The sequence below is a fragment of the Aythya marila genome, assembly GCF_965140915.1.
Source record: "Aythya marila genome assembly, chromosome: 16".
NCBI lineage: Eukaryota > Metazoa > Chordata > Aves > Anseriformes > Anatidae > Aythya > Aythya marila.
In genome coordinates, this window is record NC_139057.1 from 13,122,040 (window position 1) to 13,143,394 (window position 21,355).

At 50.7% G+C, this 21,355-nt stretch overlaps 1 protein-coding gene across 2 annotated transcripts in view; it reads left to right on the forward strand.

Moving 5' to 3' along the window:
• The window catches only part of TOX2 (TOX high mobility group box family member 2), a 129,998-nt gene that overhangs the window by 94,388 nt on the left and 14,255 nt on the right, over positions 1-21,355 (forward strand). For both annotated transcript variants that reach the window (XM_082773589.1, XM_082773590.1), the window contains exons 4-5: positions 12,808-13,047; positions 16,927-17,154. In XM_082773589.1, coding sequence (XP_082629715.1) covers positions 12,808-13,047; positions 16,927-17,154 — 468 coding nt within the window. The remainder of the gene's footprint in view (positions 1-12,807; positions 13,048-16,926; positions 17,155-21,355) is intronic.

Consider the following 21,355-nt stretch of genomic DNA (forward strand, 5'->3'; position numbering starts at 1 on the left):
GGTGACACAACAGTTGCACCGCAGCCCCAGGCTGCACATTTCACACTCAGCGATGAGGATGCTCAGAGCGAGGCCAAATCCCTCCCCAGGGGTCGGGATCCCAGAGTCCTGCTCCTACCAGGTCTGTCTGCTGCTGCATGTCTTCTTCAATGCTCTTACGGCTCCTTGGGAAGTGCTGTCTGCTCTGGGAAAACACGCCTGCAAAAGTGGTACGAGTTTTTGGCAGTCATCTCCTACAAGCAGCCTTAAGTTTTTGTTTGAAAGCAAGGACGTGTGTCAATAAAACGCTGAAGTTTGAGCAGAGCTTGCGGCATTTGTTTTAGAGCAGAACAGCAGCCCGGTGGGGTTTGCTGAGTTTGGGAGAAAACTAGCAAAGTGGAATTGGAAGCAGAACGCTTTTCTCTTGGAAACTCGTAGGAAGGCTTTGTGCTGCCGCGGGGTTCCTTGCACGTGGCAGAGCTGTAGTGGAAACAGCTGAAACTCGGGAAAACCGAGTTGTTGTGGGAGACATCCTGATGACAGAGGGCTTTTCTCCTTGGCAAGCTCACCAAGTGCTTTTTCTGCAGGAGACAGGCACGTTCGCTTCCAGCGGTGTGAGGGGACCAGCCCTGTGCTGCGGCATCTGGAGGGGAAGTGAAAGGGGACAGCCACGAGCCCCGTGGAGGTGCCCAGCCTTTCAGAGGGTGAATATTTTCCATGCTCGCCCTTCCTCACATTCTGTCCTTGCTGCATGGTTCACTTGCTTTCAGAGATCCTACTGGCGATGTTCCCATTGCCTGTGGGCCCTGCCCCATCTATCAGGTCAGGGCAATGGGTCCGGAGGAGCTGCAGGGGCCAGGGCTGTCCCAGGCAGCCTCCAGCCATCCCCTGGGCCTTCAGGTGCTGCTCTAGTGCCTCTGCCTGTGGGTGGCTGGAGTTATTTAAGTTGATAGATGTGTGGCATCAGTGTAATGCAGTGTGTTGTCATTGACATTTACTGATTGAACCCTGGGACTCCATTGATCAAGCTCCCTAGTGCTGGCTTGTAATCCCGGTGGAAAAAAATCAAGCCTGTAATGGGGTCATGCATTACTCGAGGTTTTCCACCAGTGGGTTATATCTTTTGGAAGGGAAGTGGTCTCGCTGGCCCAAATCCCAACCATTTCCTGCATTAAACGAAGACTGGAGGTAGGAGTGCCTGTTACTGTGACAATCTACTTTGGGCAGAGCCAAGCCCTGTTAAATACGGCATTGTTCACATCCAGGAGTTGGAAAAGGAATCTTTTGGGTGCCTGTTATCCGCCTCAAAGAGGCACAATAGGACAGGCACACTGCTGGACCAAGCAGTCTTTTGCCCATCCTTAATGCAACACAGCTAACCTAATAAAACCTACGGCACAGCGCAGGCAGCGCAGCAGCTCAGGTTCAGGTTGGTGCAGGAGCCTAAATAAACACTCCCAAATGCTGTATAGCTTTAATTCTGCATTTATGTTGGGTTTTGCATGTCTGTAATTTGTGCTGGAATAGCATCTGTGGTTATATTAGCTACTGAAAAAATGAGAAGGGTTTGCTGTTGGCAGGAGTCGGAACAGGAGTTACCACATCTGGCTCTCGTGGCAGGAGCCGACGCTCGAGTTTCTCTTCTCTGCTACCTCCTGCAATTAGTTTTGTGCACACAGCGTCATTTGGGCTTTTTGCACCTATTTTAAAAATGTTTAGCATTTGCTCTAATTAAAGACGAGCAAATAACAGGCTGTGCCTTCTGCTAACGGTTTATGTGATGCAGCAAAGTCACCGCAGAGCTTGCTGCTCGCGGAGGTTCCCGTCGGCAGAGCAGATCTGCGTTCTGCTGGCGGGGAGCTGACGGGCAGGGCATTTGCTCGCCTGCCTCACACGGCTCTGGCAGAGCTGGATTTTCAGACTCAAGTAGTTTCTCAACCAACATTCAGCCTCAGAAGCATCCTCCTTCCCTGGGTGATGGTCTTCCTGATCACAAGTGACTCTTACGAAGCACTTATTACAAGCCAGCACAATAGTCCCAGCCGTGTTCAGCCACAAAGAGGCATGAAGTTGGGGATCAGAAAGGGGGCAGCTCACTGCGGGTGTGCTTGGGAGGTGATGTGCTTTGTGTGCAGGTGTGGTACCAGTGCTGGGGGACTTGGCTCTTCCTAATACTGCCGGCATTTCTTGTGGTACTTGAAAAGTGGGTTGTTAAACTTTCCAATCAAAAAAAAAAAAAAAAGCTTTTAAAGTTCATTCACAGAGTTTAGTCCCGCAGGGATGATTTCTCTGTGTAGTCTTCCCATTCTCCTGTTGTGTTCCAAAATTACTTCTTTTTTTTTTCTTCTTCTTCTTCATCTTCTTCTTCCTCCTCTTTTTTAATGCTCTGTGCAATAAAACTCAGAGGCCTGTCATTACTTTTGAGTATATTGCTTTATGTGAATGCAATATCTAAAACGTCTGCGAAGAGCCAGGAGAGACATAAAGCGAAGGGAACTGCGCTGTGCAGAAAGGCCCTGATAATCCACGGGAGCCGGGAGGTGCTGCGGGAGCTGGTGGGGCCGGCACGGCCGGGGTGCTGCCATGCTGTGGGGCTGCCTCTGGGGGTCCCAGGGGAGCGGGAGGTGCCCAGGAGTAAAGCCCAGGAGCCGCACAGCTCCTGCATTGCACAGTGTCTTATAATAAGGTCCCTGCCCCTCAGCCGAGCTGGGGACGTGCTCAGTCCTGGTAGGGACAGGGACAGGGACACGCGACAGGACGTGATTCAGTGCAAGGCTGCTCCTGTTGTGCGTCTGGATGGTAGAAGGGCCATCTCCTGTACTCATTGTGCTCCTTTTTCTGTGTAGTTCCTTCTATGTGTCCATTTTTTTTTATTATTATTTTGTTTTAGTGTTTTGTTTTGTTTTGTTTTGTTTTGTTTTGTTTCGGTGGTGGTGGTGGTTTTTTGACTTTGTCATCGGTTGCGTAGGGAATGTAAATGGATGCCCAATCCGTTCTTTTCTGAGAAATTGAATTCTTGCTGTCTGCCGGCCGCTCTGCCTTGCTAGTGCCGGGAGTGCCAAAGTGTTTGCAGAGACAGAGCCCATGGAGTGGAACTTCCACCCATCTCAGCAGTTCAAAATCTTAAAAAGTAGGCTCAGCTGTAATTCAAGATCTGCAATAACTTAGAATCATAGAATCACAGAAAGATTGAGATTGGAAAAGACCTTCAGGATCATCTGGTCCAACCATCCCCCTACTACCAATGTCACCCACTTCTTCTGAGAAGTAATGTCTCCTAATTGTTTTAACTGTTGAAGAGTAGTGCTCTTTGTTCAATTCTTTAATTGTTGAAGAGTAGGGGCATGATGTTTCCATTTTTGCAACCAGGGACAACGCCCAAATGCCAGGACTTTTCAGCTCAGATGGAGGGAGGCTTGCCAGTGCCCTCAGGACCCTGGGATTCATGTCATCAGGTCCCATAGACCTGTACCTGTTTAGATTCATCAGGTGGTCTCGAACCTGCTCTCCACTTACAGTGGGTGGGACTTTGATCCCCCAGTCTTTGGGTTCAGGGAAATGAAAGGCTTGGGAAGCCCATCTACCAGTGCAGACAGAGGCAAAGAAGTTGTTGAGTACCTCAGCCTTCTCCATGTCTGTTGTTACCCATTACTCAGATATAGAAACTCACTCCTAATAGAAGAAATTAGCCACCTGTAATCACTTACACACTACTATTTTCACTCCTCAGTCTATTTTCACAAATATTAAAGGTGCATGGCAGCCCTTGGGGACTCCTCCTGTCACCCAGCACAGCAGCCCGAAGGGAGCTGGGTCCTCTCTTGTGCTGTTCCTCGAGGCTCTGTGCAGAAGGGCTGCCACCTCTCGCACAAGGGCTGTGGGATGGGAAAGAAGCACTCACGCAACCCCTGAGAATTGGCAAGAGTTGTTTATTGCCGGGACATCCTGCAGAAAAGCCTGCAGGATGTCCGTGGTGTTCTGTGGCCCCAAGCTAATGCTTGGGATGGAGCCTGAGCAAGGAGTAGGGAGCTGGGCGGGCACTCCTGCGCCGTTGGTGGTGCTCTCGGATGGAAGAGAGCAACGACATGCTGCGGCAGTCCCAGGTCTGTTCTGGTGGAGGTGGATCCACTTCCATTGCTTCCTCCACCTCTTCTGGTGTGGAGCCCAGCTCCATGGGCTCCACAGTGCTTTGCAGAACATCAAGCCAGGCTTTGCCCGGGACTGCCCAAACGGGTTGCCTTCCATTCCGAATGTTTTCAGGCCAGGGTGCCGAGCCAGGTGGTCGTCCAGTTCCGCCCGCAGGTCCCATGCCGCTGTCAGCTTGGTTTTCACAAATGGGTTTGAGGTTGCTGACGGTTTTCCAGCCATGCCTGGGTCCCACGCTCCGTTCCAGACCGTTGGCACGCCTCTGCTCCCCACGGCTCCCTGCCCGATGCTCCTTACTTTGCTCCACGCCACCGCTGTGCCTACGGGAAGGCCCAGGCCCCCTGTCGCTGGGTGTTAGAGGGGGCGGCCTGTTCCCCGCGTCCTTGTGGTACCAGTGGTACCTCTGATATCTCTCTGTGGGCTGGGCGCCAGAGGTCTCCCGAGCACTGATGTTTCTTGTGCTGCTGGCGCTCTCCCTCCGCCCACGACAAATCTCCTTCGTGTTAGCTGCGCTCCTTCTTGGTGCTCCTTCGGACGGCATGCCTGTCCTCGCACACCAAGAAGGGCCGCTTCTCGCCTTAATGCTTCTAGTCGCCTTCCTGCCGCGTACGCCGGCTGTCAGAAGAGCTAGTCGCTGAGCGAGTGGCGGGCCAGTGGCAGGCGGCCTGTTTTATAGGGCCCACGGGGCAGTGGTGGCCACTGTGACCTCAGCAAGGCTCTGTGATGGAGTGGCCCATGCGTGGCCAAAGGCAGCTGGGTTGGGAGCGGCCTGGAAGATGCCCTCATGTAGAAGAAGGAGGAGGGTTGGGGGGCTGAGGGCCATTTGCATGAAACCAGGTCTCTGCTTCTTGGGAATCTGTTTGTGCATCTCAAATCCTGTGGGACAGCTTTGCAGGGCAAGTGATGGTCCCCATCAGCACTGAAGTGCATGGCTGAGGAGCAGGTCTGCAGTCAGAAGTGACCTGCAAGGCACGGCCAGGGACCCCCTGCAGCAATAGGTGACCCTGGGAAGCACACAGCAAGCCCCACCATCGAGACATTTATTTTTTTCTGTTTTAACTATGGATTCTGAATACACCTTCCTGCCTGTATCCCTGGGATTAAAAACAAAAATTAAAGAAAAATTTGAGGTCAGGTTGATGGTTGGATGTGATCATCTTGAAGGTCTTTTCTTAAATGACTCTGTGAAAATCAGATGGATGAACAGGTCTCACGCTGGAGAGATTTTCACCTTGCCTCCCATGGGAAAAGCTTTGTCTCACCCCTACAATGCAATAAAAGCACTGCCTGGGATGGTTTGTCTGCTCCTCCAGCCATCCTGAGCACAGGGACATTTGGAGCAATGGGACCTGAGGGTTGCAGCTTGTCCCCAAACCCTGCCCTTCATGCACGCTGCACAAGGTGGGGTGTGCAGGGCACTGGGCACCATGCTTTGAACCTGTGCTTTGCAGCTCCGTGCTGGAAGACACCGCAGACTTCCATACCTACCAGAGGCAGTCTTGGAGCTCCCCCTCCACAAACACCTTCCAGCAGCAGCCCCAAAAGCCCTGGAGCCCTCCTGCACCCTCAGCATAAGGGCAGGAGGTGGTACCCGATGGGATCTGGCTGTCCCTCTGCTGGCATCCCCAGCAGCATGGTCCATACCAATGCCACCACTACACCTTGTGTCCCCAGGTGGGTGGGCATGGAGCAGCTCCTCCTGTACAATTCCCCCCGCAGAGGGTCTCAACCCTCCAGGCCTCGCCCTGCAGGGATTTCTCATCCACCCCCTTTGCTGCTTCTCACTGGCTCTTGCCAGCACACACAAAGGGATGTGACCAGTTATTAAGCTTTATACCCTCGTGGGGTAGCAGGGGGCTCGGGACCTGGTGCTCCTCAATATTTTCCTGTTACATGGAAGTTCTAGCCCCTGCTTTGGGGACGTGGTGGTGTCATGCCTGGGTAAGTGGCAATTGCCTTCATCTGCAAGTGGTTGCAAAAAACACTAAATAATGTACTCAGAAAACATGCTGGAAATGAATGGAATAGATGATTTGCAAAAGTTTACTGAATTATCAGGCTTGTTCTTTACCCATAAAATAATGTACTTTAAAAAAAGGAGCACGAGGGGAGCTGTGGGGCCGCCAAGGGTCAGCTGCAGGAGTCGTTGCCTTCAGGACTGAGACTCGGGATGGGCCGAAACCTTGCAATACTTTGGTCTTAAGCAGCAATGTGCCAGCTGTGGTGTGGGTGTGTGGTGGTGCTGGGATGCAGCACAGTGGTGCAGCTAGCTCGAGTTTGTCTTCCAGAACCCAGAAGCGCCTTTCAAACTGTACATTTGTGCTGGCACCTGGACTGGCACCTGGCTGGCACATTCCGGGGGTGGCAGCTGGACCCCTTGTGGGCTCCTCTGCTGCACAAGCCCACGATCCTACTCTTGTTGGCAAATGACCATGCTGGACAATTGTGTCCCATGAAAACAACAGAATTCAGTTTGTGCCTTTTGGCCGTGCCCTTCCAGCACGGGGAGCGATGGGAATATTAATGAGGGATATTTCCCGTTGGCCGAGCAGTCTCCATCCTGTTTTGCACCGTTGTTCTCACCCAGAAGTTACAGTAATCTTCATAACGAGGTGTTAATTGTGTTCGGAGGACTCTTTCTCCCCGTAATAGCAGGATATGGTGCCACTGGGTCACAGACTGTCACAGCGCTGGGGGCGGATTGCCAGGCAGGTGCCTTCCAAGCCCAGTCCTTCGTCCTGCCTTTCCCACCTGCCAGGGAGCTCCTCTTTGGGGACAAACAGGCAGTTCCCTCTCACTTGAAGGGATAACTGGGCTAATGTCTGAGATGCTGAATGTACAGCCCGAATTTCCAGGCCACATTCAGGCACAGTGCTTGCAGGAGCGTGGAGGCATTGTCCAGGCTGCTGGTGAAGACCATGGTGATAGAAGGCTTCTCTCTCCCTTCCTCCTAGGTAGTGGCACAAAGCTGCTGTTAATGTGCCAGAAAGGTTTTTGTGTGGTTTGGTGTTATTACTATTAAGCTGCACAGTATGCTGGTCACTGCTGCTTTGATCAAGGAGGGGAACTGCATTGGTGCTGAGTCTCCACCAGCTCAGGCAGAGGTGCTGGAGGCTGGAAGAGACATGGAGCAATTGATGCAGCACTAGAAGCAAACCTAGTGGATTTGTTATCCTCTAGCAAATCTGGAGGACACAGACAGATGCCACTGAACTGGGAGAAGCCCTGGGAGCCTGCTCTGGGGTCGGCTGTGTAGCTTTGCGGCGAAGCTTTACGCTCCCGAGCACTAGGTTTGAAGCTGCCAGTATCAATTAGAAAGGTCAGGGGTTCAAATTAGGTAGCATTTAAAGCAGACCATAAAATGCCCTTTTCTCAAATATATCTGTTCAAATCCTCTTTAAGTTAGCACATTGAGCTAGTTTGTCTGGCTTGAAATAACTGAGTGAGGAGCTCTCAGTACCACTGATGCTGATATTCAGTAATTCCTGGAATATTGGGGAGGCTCTGGAGGACAAGAAGAGAGCTAATGTGCAAATATTTAAAAAGGGAAACAGAACAGCCCAGGTAATTACAGCTCTGTCAGCCTGCCATCAATCCTCAGCAAAATAATGGAGTGGCAGATCCAGGCCTCAATTAATAAAGAATTAAGGGAAGGTAATATAATTAATGCCAATCAACATGGGTTGATGGAAAACAAATCTTGTCAAACTAACTTGATATCTTTTTTGATGAGATTACAGGTTTGGGTGCTAAAGGTAACAATGTTATCATAATATATTTAGGCATCCAGAAGGCATTTGACTTGGAAGCACAAAGTGTATTGAGAAAGTTAAACAATGCAAAAAATCAACGTTGTACGCATGTGGTAGATCAGCTTGTCACTGCTCCTTCCCAGAGTTTGTTATATATTTGCCACTGAAACCATTAAGTTATCACCAGTGATAACTTTGTAGATGGTGCAGCAAGTAGGCAAGAAATGACAGAGGTGCAGAGCTTTTTGCACAGCCCGATAAACTAACCACAAGTATCAACATGCATCTGGGGAGCCAGCACTGTCCCACCTGCAGGAGGGAAAAAGTGTTTGGAGATGAAGACCCTTCTCCTTGGAGATGTCTCTGGGAGGGTGGGGAGCACCCCTGCTCTGAGGTGGGTGCTGGCTGCTGCGCAGGTGACCTGAAGAACTGTGAAATTGAGAGCTGTGCGTTCAAATGTGCCCTAGAGCAAGTCTGAGCCACAAACATATGGTTTTTACATCGTGAATGTGGATTCGCTCTTTGTTGCCCGGCTCTGAAGTCAGAGATGCTCCTTACAAACCTGTAACTGTAAAACCTCTTCCTGGGTTTGATGAAGAAAAACTGCAATTCTGGTAGTTCCCAGAAACATCCTTGTGCCCAAACCCCCAAAGCAGGCACCGGGTGCACAGGGGATGCTCGGCCCCAGCATCCCAGGGGGAGGCGCAGCCACAGCCAGGACCCCCCCTGTGTGCAGAAAGGCTCTGCCGTGGGATGGGTGCCCCCCAGCCCCTACAAAATGAACTGCTTCCTTTTTAAATCCTCTGCTACCGTTGCCCTCATGTTCATAATAGGATGATCAGTGGAACCAAAGATGTGGCTGTTACTTTAAAGGATAAATTAGTTTGACTCTTAACTCAATAATTAAAACTGTTATGGCTATGAGCCTGCAGGGATAATGTACTATTATTATAGTCATTTGTTTCAATTAAATGCTTACTGATTTTACAATAGCAGCTGGGCACCTGTGTGAGATAGCTATTACTCTGAACAAGACATCTCAAATTCCAGCAGAAATTTGTCACCGCACTAAAGCATTTTACATAGACCATGAAAGTTTATTAGGAGCAGTTACAAATCGGGAAGAGGAGGGGTGGTAATTGGGGATATATTTTCTTATCAGCTTCCCTCTCTCCCTCTCTCTCTCTTTTTTAAGTAAATCATCTTTAAGCATTTCAGCTATGGTGATGCGTTTACATTTAAACTTCAATACAGGAAAAAGCCTGCTGGGAAAACTTGGCTTCAAAGCTGTTCAGCAGCTGATTTCTCTCCCTGGTTGCTTGTGATTGTAATGGCTTGTTCTCAGGAGCAAACCCAAGGGTTCCCAAACCACAACCTTGAACCTCGTCATAATGGTGCTTCGGTGTCCGCGCTGCAGAAGGGTGGCTGGCCCTTCTCCATGGAGCACAGCGCCCGTGACATTTGTCAACCCGTTCTTCTCTCCTTAGGATTAGCCAAAGCCTTTGTAGGACTTATATGCATATTCATTAAAAAAAAAAAAAATATTGTGGGAAAAAAAAAAAAAAAGAAGCTGTCTTTGAGTTAGCTCTTTGAGTTAGCGCAGCCTTTGGGAATCTGCTAAGTAAGATGCACTTAATTATTTCAGCTCTGACTACAACACATTTCTCTCCTGTCTCCTCCGAGATGTAAAGCAGCTACTCGGTGGAGGCTGCAAATACTCCCCAGGCCTGTGTCAGTGTCACACAGTGACCTTGCTGCACCAAGTGGTGCACGGCACGGGCAGGATCGGACCCAGCTCTGGGCCCACCCCTCCTGGTGGCAGTGTTAATCGTAGTTGTATATAATTAACACGTGCTCATGGCGGGCACTGCTGGGGTGCTCGGCTTTGCCATGGTCACAATTTCACTTGTCACTCTGACCTAACAAGGCCACATGCTGCAGGGGAGCAACTCGGAGCCCTGCCCTGGGTGTCTCCTTCCTTGGGGCTGTCTGGGCGTTGTCCATAACTTTGGGTGCACACTGACACCCCTACAGCAGCTCAATAGCTGTAGGGTCTCAGAGCAGGACTAACCCTTTCCCCAGCTTGAGCGAGGGCTGTCACCTCCAAAAAGCCCCCAGAAGAAGTGCTGGGGCGGCTCCCCTTCATTCCCACCCTAAACCTGTTAAATTTGGGGAAAACAAATGGCTTTTCCACCGTGCGCCCTCTTCTGTCCTGAGAGCATCGGTGCTGCAGTGAACGGGGGCCAGGAGCTGTGGGCAGGGGCTCTGGGCAGGGGGCAGCTGGCGTCTTGCTTCAAAAACTACTTTTTTAATTGAAAAATGGGAAATGGAGAGAAGTTTAGTGAGTGGCAAATGGCAGGGCCAGATCCTGCCCTTCCCTGGACAGACCTGCTGGCCGGAGAGCCTGGAGGTGGGGGAGAGGGAGGACTGGGGGCAAAACCAGCAAATTTTGTGAGTTTATATTTATAGCAAAGGTTATAAGTAAAAAATGTCTCTTTTTAATGATGTACAGATACAGGCAACTGTATGAGAGGAGGCTTTGGGGTGTCCCAGGAAAAATGCTAGTGTGGTTGGGTTGCTGTCAGCAAGAGGCTTCTTCATGGATGCTGTGGGCCAGGGCTCAGGTTTCCCTTTTTTCCTATGAATTTTCATAAGCATTTACAGCACGTGTCCCATATCCATAATTGCACTCCCGGACTTGTTCTGCTCTATTGCATAAATAACATGCACTGTAAAGAAAAAGTGTATGATTACATATTTAATGGATAAATGGAGCCGTTGTGGTCTATTGGCCACATAATAAAAGTTTCAGAAAAATTGTCTTAATACAGTATTTACCCAAGAGACTGCTATGGCTGCAAATATGAATGTGCTATTTTATTATTTTTTTTAATTTTTAAGCCATGTTTCATAGCCTTCCCTGTTTCTAAAATGCCCGTCTTCTAAACTTTTCCTTCATTTGAATTTAAAATACGAACAATCAATTATTCTTTTCCTTAGCAGCAAGCAGATCTCCTTGGACATGAGAGGTCTGGATTAAACAAGCAAAACCTGAGACAAACATACCTTTACCTCCACCAGAATTTGGGAAGGAGCCTGCCGCTCGAGGGCGAGTGGGTGCCAACCCTCCTTGCCACCTTGCAGGCTCCTCATCACCACCTGTCCCACCCTGACCATTCCCACAGCATTTGTGAATTCAGTTTTCAATGCAGGAATCCCCTCTCCCCTGCACCCCACACTGCCGGAGCCCTCTGTCCATCCCCACCTTGCTTTGCAGGCCGCAGCATACACGCCCGCGATGTCTTTTTGGCCAGGGTTTCCTACGTGTTGCATGTTGCAAGGAAAGGCCAAAGCTTTGCAGCCAGGCAACTTTTAATGGTGCTTAAAACTTCCCACGGATCGGGAACCCACGAGTTTCCTTGGCTGCACAGCAGAGCAAAGCCAGCCCTGCTGCTTTTGCACACACGCATTTTCCTGCTAGCATGAGGATGGCAGTGCAACGTGGCCCCCGAGCCAACCTCGGCCAAACTCCTGCTGCTGTTTAAATACAAGGTGTGCTTTTCTTCCTGCAAGTTAAATCCCCGTGCTTTGTAATTAATGCAGCAAAAGGGCAGAGCTAGGAGAGGCTGCTCCCCTAACACGCACTCCTCTACCGACAGAGAATCCGAAAGACAGAGCGGAGGACGCTGCCTGGTGTTGTGCAAAGCTCTTGATTCCTGACCTGCAGCACTAAATCTGGTTTTGCGTTGGGATTTATTTCCTCTGAAACCTGCCGAGCCCTCGCAGGTCTTCCCTGGGTTTCTTTCTGTATGTGCTGCTAATGGAGTTGGCAAGCCTCCCCTGTTAATGAGAGATTGCACCTCAGCGGGCTTATCGGAAATGAAGGTTGTTAATAAATAAAGCCTGGGTCTTTAAGCTTGTGTTAACATTAATCAGATTAATATAAAAGGGGAAAAAAACACTGTTTCAGCGGGCTTTGCCTTCCCTCCTGCTGCCTCCCTGTGCAGCTGGATTTGGCCGTGCAGCGGAAGGCAGCTCGGAGCCCAGGGCTGGGGGCTCTCCACCGGGGTCGGAGGGATGGGTCTGGATGTGGGGTCTGGGCTCAGCACACAGGGGCAGCCCCAAACCTTCCATAGTACAGCAGGAGCAATCCCCATCCCGGCTGATCTGCCCTCCTTGGCCCTTGCAAGGCTTTTTTCTGTTCCCACCTGACCCAACCACTTAAACTCTGGTTTGTCCCGTGGCACTTTGGTTTATGCCCCACGAGATATTATTACTTTGTCCAACTTAGCACTCAGCGCCTCTGATTCACTATGTGTGTGTTCCGTTTTCCTCCTGAATCATTCAAGGCTGAGCAGCCTTCTGCTGGCAGACGGTGCCCTGGCCCCATGTCCCTGCAGCTGTGTGCCATCAGCCACCACAGGCCCCTTTGACATCCCATCTTTTCTGCATTATGGGAACAGCCAAGTGAGAATTAGGGATAAATGGGCATTTCAGGGCAGCTCTGCCATGTTCCCTCCTCTCTCTTCTCCCCCCACATGCACACACCTGCATTGCCTCTCCTCGTCTCATCTCAAAACCGTAGCGGGCAGCCAGGAGGTCTCTGCCCTTCTCTGGTTGTTACTCTGCCACATTCCCTCTGAGTGGGATCAGGACCGACAGCAGTATTTAAAATCGGGAGAGCAGGTGGTGACCACCAGCAGAGCTTGTCACTACACCCTGGCTCAGTCTCCAAAACTCCCAGGACGTGGTGACACTCTCACGTCTCCCTTTGATTTGGCCCCAGATTGCTCCTTTCTGAACTCTTCTTTCTGCCCTCTGGTAGGTGCCACCGGTCCCTGAGGCAGTGTAAGGGTATAACAACTAAACGGCGGTGTAACCGATCAGTCAATACGTCTTTTAATTACAACGTGATATTCTCCTACCTCAGATCCAGGAGATGGTCCACTCGGACGCCACGTCCTACGAGTCCAACCGACAAGTGCCCCTGCTCAACCGCCCCGGGATGCTGGCGGGGCCCATGAGCGCGCTCAGCCAGTCGCAGCTGATCTCTCAGATGGGGATGCGCAGCGGTGTCGCCCACGGCTCCCCATCGCCCCCGGGAAGCAAGTCTGCTACACCATCTCCCTCCAGTTCTACTCAGGAAGAGGAGACAGAGTCACATTATAAGGTACGTGCCGTCACACCTCTTCTAACAGGAGGGCGGAGGATGGCAGATGATGTTTTCCAGTGAGTGATAAATCACACTAAATAAGAGCGATAATCTGTCCTTTTTGTATATATAGCTTCTGTGTGTATAGCCTCTCTTGGAAAACCTTGGGAAAGACTGTCCCAAGGATGGGAAAATCATTTCTGGACTAGGGTGAGGTGCAGGAGGTTGGTGCTCGTGCCTGGGGGGTGCATGCAGCAGCATCGGCAGGGGAGCTGGGCTTTCCTCTGCGAGGCTGGCCAGGTGCGTCGAGCTGCTGCGTGCTCAGTGAGGGTTTTACAAGCAAGGCAAGGTCAGTGCTAGGGCTCTGCAAATTTATTGGCACAAAACTAGGTTTCTGGGGACAGGTAGAGGAGATTAAAACAAGGAACAAAAGTGAGGTAGGATTTCACTGGGCTCACTGGACGTGGCCTGCTAGGGATTGAAACAGAAATCATAAGTAACAGAGGAAAAGTCTCCTGGCTTTTAGTTCACCCAGGTGGAGTTTTATTTATTTAGCAATGTCTTAGGGGCACAGAGTCCCCCAACAAAACTGCTGCTGAGCATAGCATGAGGAAGCCCAAGGCTTTCCCAGGGCTGCTGGGACACCTCGGTTATTGCCCATCTTTCTCAAAATACCCCTGCAAAGCAAACTCTTCCTGCTCTCTCCTGTAAGCCTTCCATCTGTTATCTGCTGGGGACAAATTGCAGCAATTGCAGGGGTGATGCCTACATCCTGCATGCCTACAGGTCAACCTGGGGCTCCCTGGGGGACTTCAATCAGAGCCTCTCAGGGAAAAGCTTCTCCTGGACAGTGCTGATCCAAGGATGACACCATCAGCACTGACACTGTAACCTCATCCCCTAAAAATACCTGGTAGGATTTAAATGTATAACCAGAACCACAAACAGTGCAGAGACTGGAAAACCAGGAAAATGCTAGGAATGAGCAAAAAGAGAAAATGCTTTTCCATGGAAATCCAGGCAAAGTTATTCTCATCATTCATACAGTTTTTCATCCATTGGCAGCTTTCCCTTCAGGGCATTTCACAGCAGAGTGAAATGTGGATGCCAAAACTGAGGTTTGGTGGACTAAAACTGTACCAAGACTTGATACAGATGGTTGGAAACAGGCGGGGTTTCCTGAACCCTCTGACTGCACATTAGGAGGGTGCTGTGGGATGTGTTGTGCCACTGGACACCATGGTCTGCCATCTCCCAGAACCTGTATCACACAGTTCCAGGCACTTATCGCAGAGATGAAATCTTTCCTGCCAGTGGAAAATGAGTTTTCATCTTAGTTACACACCAGGTTCTCTCCCTGCCTCTTCCAGCATCCCTCAGCTCTCCCCTCGGCAGCTGGGTGCTGCAGGAGGCACTGGCGAGGACGTGGCTTTGGAGGTCAGACCTCATGTTCCCTCTGAGCCACTGATGCACGTTGGGTAGGAGGAGTATGGAAATGTCCAAATGATGACAGCATGCAGCGATTTGATTTGATTTTTTTTTTTTATGATCTTAAATGCTTGCCCCCTCATTTTTCCGCCTTGTGAAATGCTCAGCAAGATAAGTGAAAAAAGAGGGATGTGTTTGATGGAGGAAGGAGACCAGAAATGTAAAGACAGCAGCAGAACCGCTGTGTGCCCTGCAGGTTTCTGTTTGCCTTCTCTATATACACAGCTGTTGGAAACATTCAGAGGGACCCATTGGTCGTTGTTTGTATGGCCATTAGTGGTCCTTGTACAGCAAGTCATCAAAGCAATGTCTGATGAACAGAAATCAATCTTGTGGACAACAAAGCCACACATTAATGAAATGAGTCTGATGCCAGAGGGTGGTTCAGGTCCAGCAGGTCCTCAGAGTCAGGGAACCTGTGGTTTTAGGAGGTGATCTTGGAGGTCTTTTCCAGCCCTAATGACGCTGCGTTCTGTGATTCCATCCTGCTGCATGAGCCTTCATGGTCGGTCTGAGTGCGGCTCACCCCATAGGGGACGCAGTCGCTCCGGGACACGAATACAGCTCAGGGTCCTCAGGAGTGTTCTGCAGGGGCTGTGGTCTCACCCCGTGCTGCATCACACCTGGGGAGCTCCAGGAAAACCAAGCAGAGCCCTGCCCAGCTCTGCAAACTCCAAGCCAGCCTAGGCTCAAGATGTGCCAGCTCCGTGCACCCTTGCAGGCATCATCCTTCGGTTTTCCACGAATGCCGTTTGCTCTTTGACGCTGCTGGAGCAGGGCTGGTTGGAAAACCATCGTCGAGGCTGTTGTATCGTGACTGTTGCTGGCTCCTTTGCCTGGCCACCGACTGTGAGCAGAACAGGTCCCCCCACAGCGCCTGAGTGAATTGAGCAGGATCGCAGTTAGTTAAAATACCATCTCACTCGCTAATGGACTGAAGCCCTGTTATGAATTTTTTTCCTCCTAATAAGGTGGCCTTTCACCTCCAGGCCTCCCATTCAAGCCCAATTGGACAATTTTAAATTAAATGCAATTTTTTTGGTCTCTCTGCTCATTCACTAATGGTCACTGTCTCTTTGATAAATGTCACTGCGCTGATACTGAACTTAATGACCAGTCAAGAGCTGCTGCGTGGAGAACACGAGCGCGGCTGCCCTTTCCTCCCCGTGCTGGCCCGTGCCAGCTGAAACGAAGCCTCTTAAATCCAAGCACTCCAGTGCTTGCAATCAAATCAGCAAATCCATCAGGAGCAAAGCCCTTTTGCTCCCAACACTCACTGGGAGGTGCAGTTTTCACAGTATCTTGGTGTTCAGGTGTCAATTGTTTTTTTTTTTAAATGTTTTTAAACCCCTGAGTGATAGACCGGGCAACTTCCTAAGTGGTAGAATTGCCCCGTGTGGCTGGTAGAGCTGAAGCTCCTTTGGTCGGTGCTGAGCGTGGTGGGGATTGCAGGCGGGGGTGCTAGCACGTCACGGGCACCCGCCAAGCAGAGATTGAGACCGCAGCCGCCAGCTGGCAGCTGATGGTTTTATCCTCTGCTGTGTTCCACCTCTGGTGTATTCAGGTTTTTCTCTCCACTCCAAAACAAGGACAGTAACGCTTCCCTGGGGTCTGAGCTTTCGCTGAGCACAGTTAATGCCTCGAGACCTTTGTCAAGCGGCCAAGCACTGCCCAGGGCTCTCCTCCTTTGCACTCCAAGGCTTCTGCAGCCCCGTGTATCCAGCAGGCTGCCCGGGGCATCTCGGCAGAGAGTGAGCATTAGGACCTTATTCCTGCACTGCCTTCTCTGGTGACATCCCTGTTTGCACCTTGGTGTTTTACTCCCAGCACTGTGTCCTGCTCCCCTCAGTCCCAGCTGGTGCCGAGCGCAGGCTGCAACCAGGCAGGCTGTAATGAGGGGCACCTGATGGATGAGTTCAAAATAGCATCACTATTGTAGCTTTTTCATGGATAGGAATACTTCAGCGTTAGCAGGGTGAAACAAATTGGGGGTGGGGGGGAGAATATGTGTGGTGCTGGTGCTGCTGGGTGGGTGCTTGCACCCTTCCTGCCTCAAGCCAAGTCACTGGCGAGGAAAGTCAGAAGCAGCTTGCAAAGGGGGATTATTGGGCAGGGTGGAAACTGAGTCTGGGGAAGTTCAGGATTAAAGGGATCACTGTGAAGCAGTGTGTTCAGAGAGGTCCTGCAAGAGGATGGAAGGAGGGATCTTGCAATGCCAGGGAGAGAGGTGGCTGAGGCTAAGCATTGGGAAAGCCCCAGCATCAGAGGGAGGCTCCCTGGGGGCAAAAGAGACCCCCAGAGCATCCTCACCATGCTGGGAGCCCTCCTCTGCCCCTGCCCTGCCTCATCCCCATCACCTGCGTCAGACAGCGCTCAGCTGCCCGCTAAGGGACTGTCTTGGTTTTGCAGGTCACTGGAGAGAAAAGACCATCGACAGACCTGGGCAAAAAGCCCAAAAGCCAAAAGAAGAAGAAAAAGAAGGATCCCAATGAGCCCCAGAAGCCTGTGTCAGCTTACGCCCTGTTTTTCAGAGACACGCAAGCCGCTATCAAAGGGCAAAACCCCAATGCTACCTTCGGAGACGTATCGAAAATTGTTGCATCAATGTGGGACAGTTTGGGAGAAGAACAAAAACAAGTGAGTTATCTTTTGAGTGTTTTTCTTTCAGCTGTTAGTGGGGTTTTCCATGGTAGAGGGTCAGCATTACCCCAGGCCCGTTCAAAGCATAGCCAGGGGCTCTGGTAGGATGCTTCATCTCTGTTCCTCTTGTAGGAAAATCCCTGTTGTTACATGGGGAAGCACAAATCTTTCTGACAACAAGTTGTTCTCTGTAAGTACAACCTTAGTAAAAACCTCTGTGGTCTTGCTCTGCCATGAGCTTCTTCTAGCCTTGGATGGGAGATGGTATTTGCCTATTTGCTTAAAAGGAGTGACTGCAAAGTGCTGAAAAACTGTTAAGTCTGTACACCACTGGCCTGAAATAGAATGTTTAGGCTTCAAAAGCTCAGAGAGCAGACCTTGAAGGGGCCTTGCAGAGGAAACTCCTGCCCAAGGGCTGTCAGCCGTGTTCAGGCTGCTCGCAAGGAGGCGCCCGGGCCCTGGTGTAAGCACTTTGTGGATGCCGAGTGGGTTACTAAAGCCTGTAATTGCTCCATGCCTGTTGAGAAAACCCCAGGGAACGCTTTCCGTAGCATGTACGGCTTTTTATCAGGCAGAGTGAGGGCTGACACCATGTGCAATACGTCTCTGAGCCCAAACACGCCTCAGCTGACAATCCTCCAGCACCAAGCCCTTAGAGCCTGGCTCCGTCCCCCACTGGGTGTCCACGGCCGGGACTTGGAGCAGCTGCATTTGGGGTGGGAGCAGCAGGGAGGGAAAAATCGTTTAAATGGACGTCGTGCTGCTAGGACATAGCCTTAAAAAGCTTCAGGCTTTGGTGCAAGGATGGGTTCAGGAGCATGGAGAAGCTGCCCCAGCTTCTCCGTCTCCTCTTTCTCCTGCTCTCCTCCCTTCCAGCATCCCAGTCTGCCTCTCCCTCACTCCATCTGGCTACAGACATCTCTGTAGATCAGGCGCTGAGCTCGACTGCAAGCGTGGTTTATCTAATGGAAGTGCTGGGGCAACCCTGACTCAGCACAGTGCAAATGTTCGGCTCTTAATTAACAGCGGGGATTAAACCAGTCCGTTTATCTTCCCCACTAACTCTCCCTTCTTCTGCTTTATGAGATAGCGGCAGCTTCACTGTCTCTTTACACGCGCTTTCTAAGTGGCTCCATTTCTCCCTCTGTAATTGATTTAATTAAGTCATTTGTTCCTTGTCTGGATGCTTAAATATTAACTTCCTGCCTTTGTCTCCAGCTGTGCACTTCCCTCCCAGCCCCGCTGCCTCCCTGGCCGGGGGGATGCTCTGTGGCTTTGCCTCGTGGGATGGGGCACGTTCACACCTCCAGCCTCTGCCTGGAGAAGTTTCCTTAGTCCCTGCTGACTTTCTCATGCCAGCAGCCCCCGTCAAGTTTGTTTAGATTCGTAAGGCAACACAATGGAAAGATGAAAAGCAAAAAAGGAAGTAAATAAAAAAACTAGCAAAATGTCTTGAAAAGATAAAAAGAAGGATGTCCAGCGTGTCCTTTCTCCCAAGGACAGCGGGGCGTGATGCACACAGGCGTGGTGAAGGCACGCAGCCTGTGCCAAGCACTCCCTCGGCACCTCTGGGTAGGGGACGGTGACCGAGCAGGACAGCTCAGCAGTGATGGCATCACTGCCCAATATCAGCCCGGGACCTTGCAGAATATTTTCATATCCTCACTGCAGAAAGCAGTACAAAACACAAGCCGGGGAAAAGCCAACACAGCGAGGGCAGAGCAGACAAGAGGGGCCAAACCTGTGTGTCCTCACTCAGGTCTGACCAAGGTTTCAGTTAAAGAAAGCTTCCCCTCGCCCTGCTGTGAGAAAAGAGGGTGAATTTGAGGCTGGAGGAGGAAATCTGGGGCTGGACTGTCATCCTGGGCTTGGATCCCTTCCACCCCAAAATTCAGGGAGATGTTGGGGCTGAGGATGCTGCACCACATCTCTGGGCAGCCATCATGTAGACCCCAGCCCCACCGTGCAGCTCATCAGCAATTGCTTTCACCGCTGCAGTTTCTGCTTCAGATGAGGTTTATGAACCTCATTTTCCACTTCCCAGTGAGCACGGCATTTCCTGATCAGGGGACAGCAGGCAGCGCAGGGAGGGGGCACAATAAACCTAATTTCCACCATTTCTGCAAAGGGAACTGGGATGCCACCCGTGTGCCAGAGAGCTCAGGCCGGCATGCAGAGGGTTAATCCCCTGCCGTTTGGGCTGCTAATGATTATATGCACTGTAATATCAAAGCTGTAGCTATTTATTTGCCATTGAGCAGGTGCTGCTGCTCCCACAAAGCAAATTTGCTTTCTCCTCCTGATGAAACAAGCAAAATAAAGGTTGCTCACGTCCCATTTCAGATATGTTTTTTTTTTTCTCTGTGCACGAGCTGAAAGACAAACACTGAACGGGAACCAGAATGCATATTATGCAAGAAACCATATAATCTAGGAGCATCTTTGATTTGGCTGCTGCTGTCACAGACATGTATTTCACAGAGGGGCTTTTTTTTTTTTCCTTCTCTTTTCTGTCGTTCTTACTGGTTTATCATTTGTGCCTTTGTCATTTTGTTCCTTCTTCTTCTTCTCCTCTCAGCCTCTTCACAATGAATCTTCATTTTCCCTCTGACACACTTGTATCTAAATTTCCTTATTTCCTGCCTTTTTTTATTTATATCTGTTGCCTGGTGATTTGATCATGCTGTGGAATACAGGATTAGCAATCTCCGTGTCCTTGGGTACCGCTCAAGGACACCTGTTCGGCAAGTGGCGGTTTTCTTCCCCATTTTAACCCCTTCCAGCGTGGCCGCGTGTGCCTCGCAGCCACAAATAACAATACCCTCAAATATCTGCGGCGCCGCATTAGCAGGACCTTGTAATCTGCATTCTTCAACAGCTGGCGTGGCCCTTTCTAAGGAGCTTACATGGGAATCTGAAGAATGTGACTCGAGGAAAAAAAAATATTAATACATACTCTTTGAACTTTGCAAATAGTTTAGCAGCTGTTCCCAGAGAGATAGCTTAGACTACAGTGGAGAGCAAAATGCTAATTCAGCCGGTATCACCGGGAGGGTACCTGCCGTCCTAATCCGCCTGCAGCTCCCAGCTTGTTTCGGAGCAGACATCGGCTGGTGCTGGCAGCGCTGTCCGGAGAGCTTGGAGAGGGCTGCCTGATCCGATGGGGATGAGAAGGGTTTCTAATGGGGGGGAAAAGGAGGTCGGTGAGGAGCCTCCTGGTGATGGAGCATGGGGAAGATGACTAGAAGTGGAAGTTGTAGGTGTCTCTGCTGCTTTCTTTTATAAACCCACAGGCGTTGCATTAGGAAATCCAGCAGCACATTGGGTCGGTGTTTCCCTAGATCCTGGAAGCTCAGAGGAGAGGCTTTAAGAAGCTCTTGAGCAATCTGCTGTGAGAGCCCTGGGTTAAGTCACCCAAAGTGAGCAAAGCAAGGTCAGACATAGCTTCTTCAGGTGGGACTGGAGCTCCGGGGACCCAGCAGGGACACAAAGCACCGGCTCACAGTGGCCCTGCTTTGCCAGGACCAGTCCAGTAAGGCAAAACTGCCCCGTGGCAAAATGCATACACGATTTTCCCATACCAGTGCATAGCCTGGAGAATAATACAGCGTGCACACTCCAGGGGTAAATTACCCAACAGAAAAATGAATCGCTCAGCAGAAAATAATAGATCACCCATCTAATCAGATCCATCTGCTCGTTGAACCTGATACATCAGCTGGTGGCAGGACTCTGCCCATAGCTGCAGCAGGACAGACAAGTCCAGGGCCAGCTGTACTAAGGCAGAGCCATCACAGCAGACATCCCGGGGGTTCTGTGTGCAGTGTGGCCAGCAAACATCCCATTTCCAGCATTGCTACAGGGCTGGAAGAGCATAGTGGTCGGTCTGGGAGTTGCAAGGAGGTTTCAGCTCCTTCTGAGTGTCAAGGAAAGCCATGTGCCAGAGAAGGGCGAAAGCACCAGTCCCAAGCAAAATGTTTAGAGCTCTGGTGGAGATCTGAATAATGATCGGGAAGACGTTAAAAGCAGCTACAAGAGTGTGACTTCTGTTCTTGGGCAGCAAAATCAGAGCTGTGAAAGATGGGTGTTGTCTGCTTTTCATCCTCCTCGGAGGGTAGCGGTTGGATCTGTCACCTCCTCTGCTTCGTTTTGGAGTCTTCACTGGGTTGTCCTGGAGCAATGGCTGATTTACACCCAG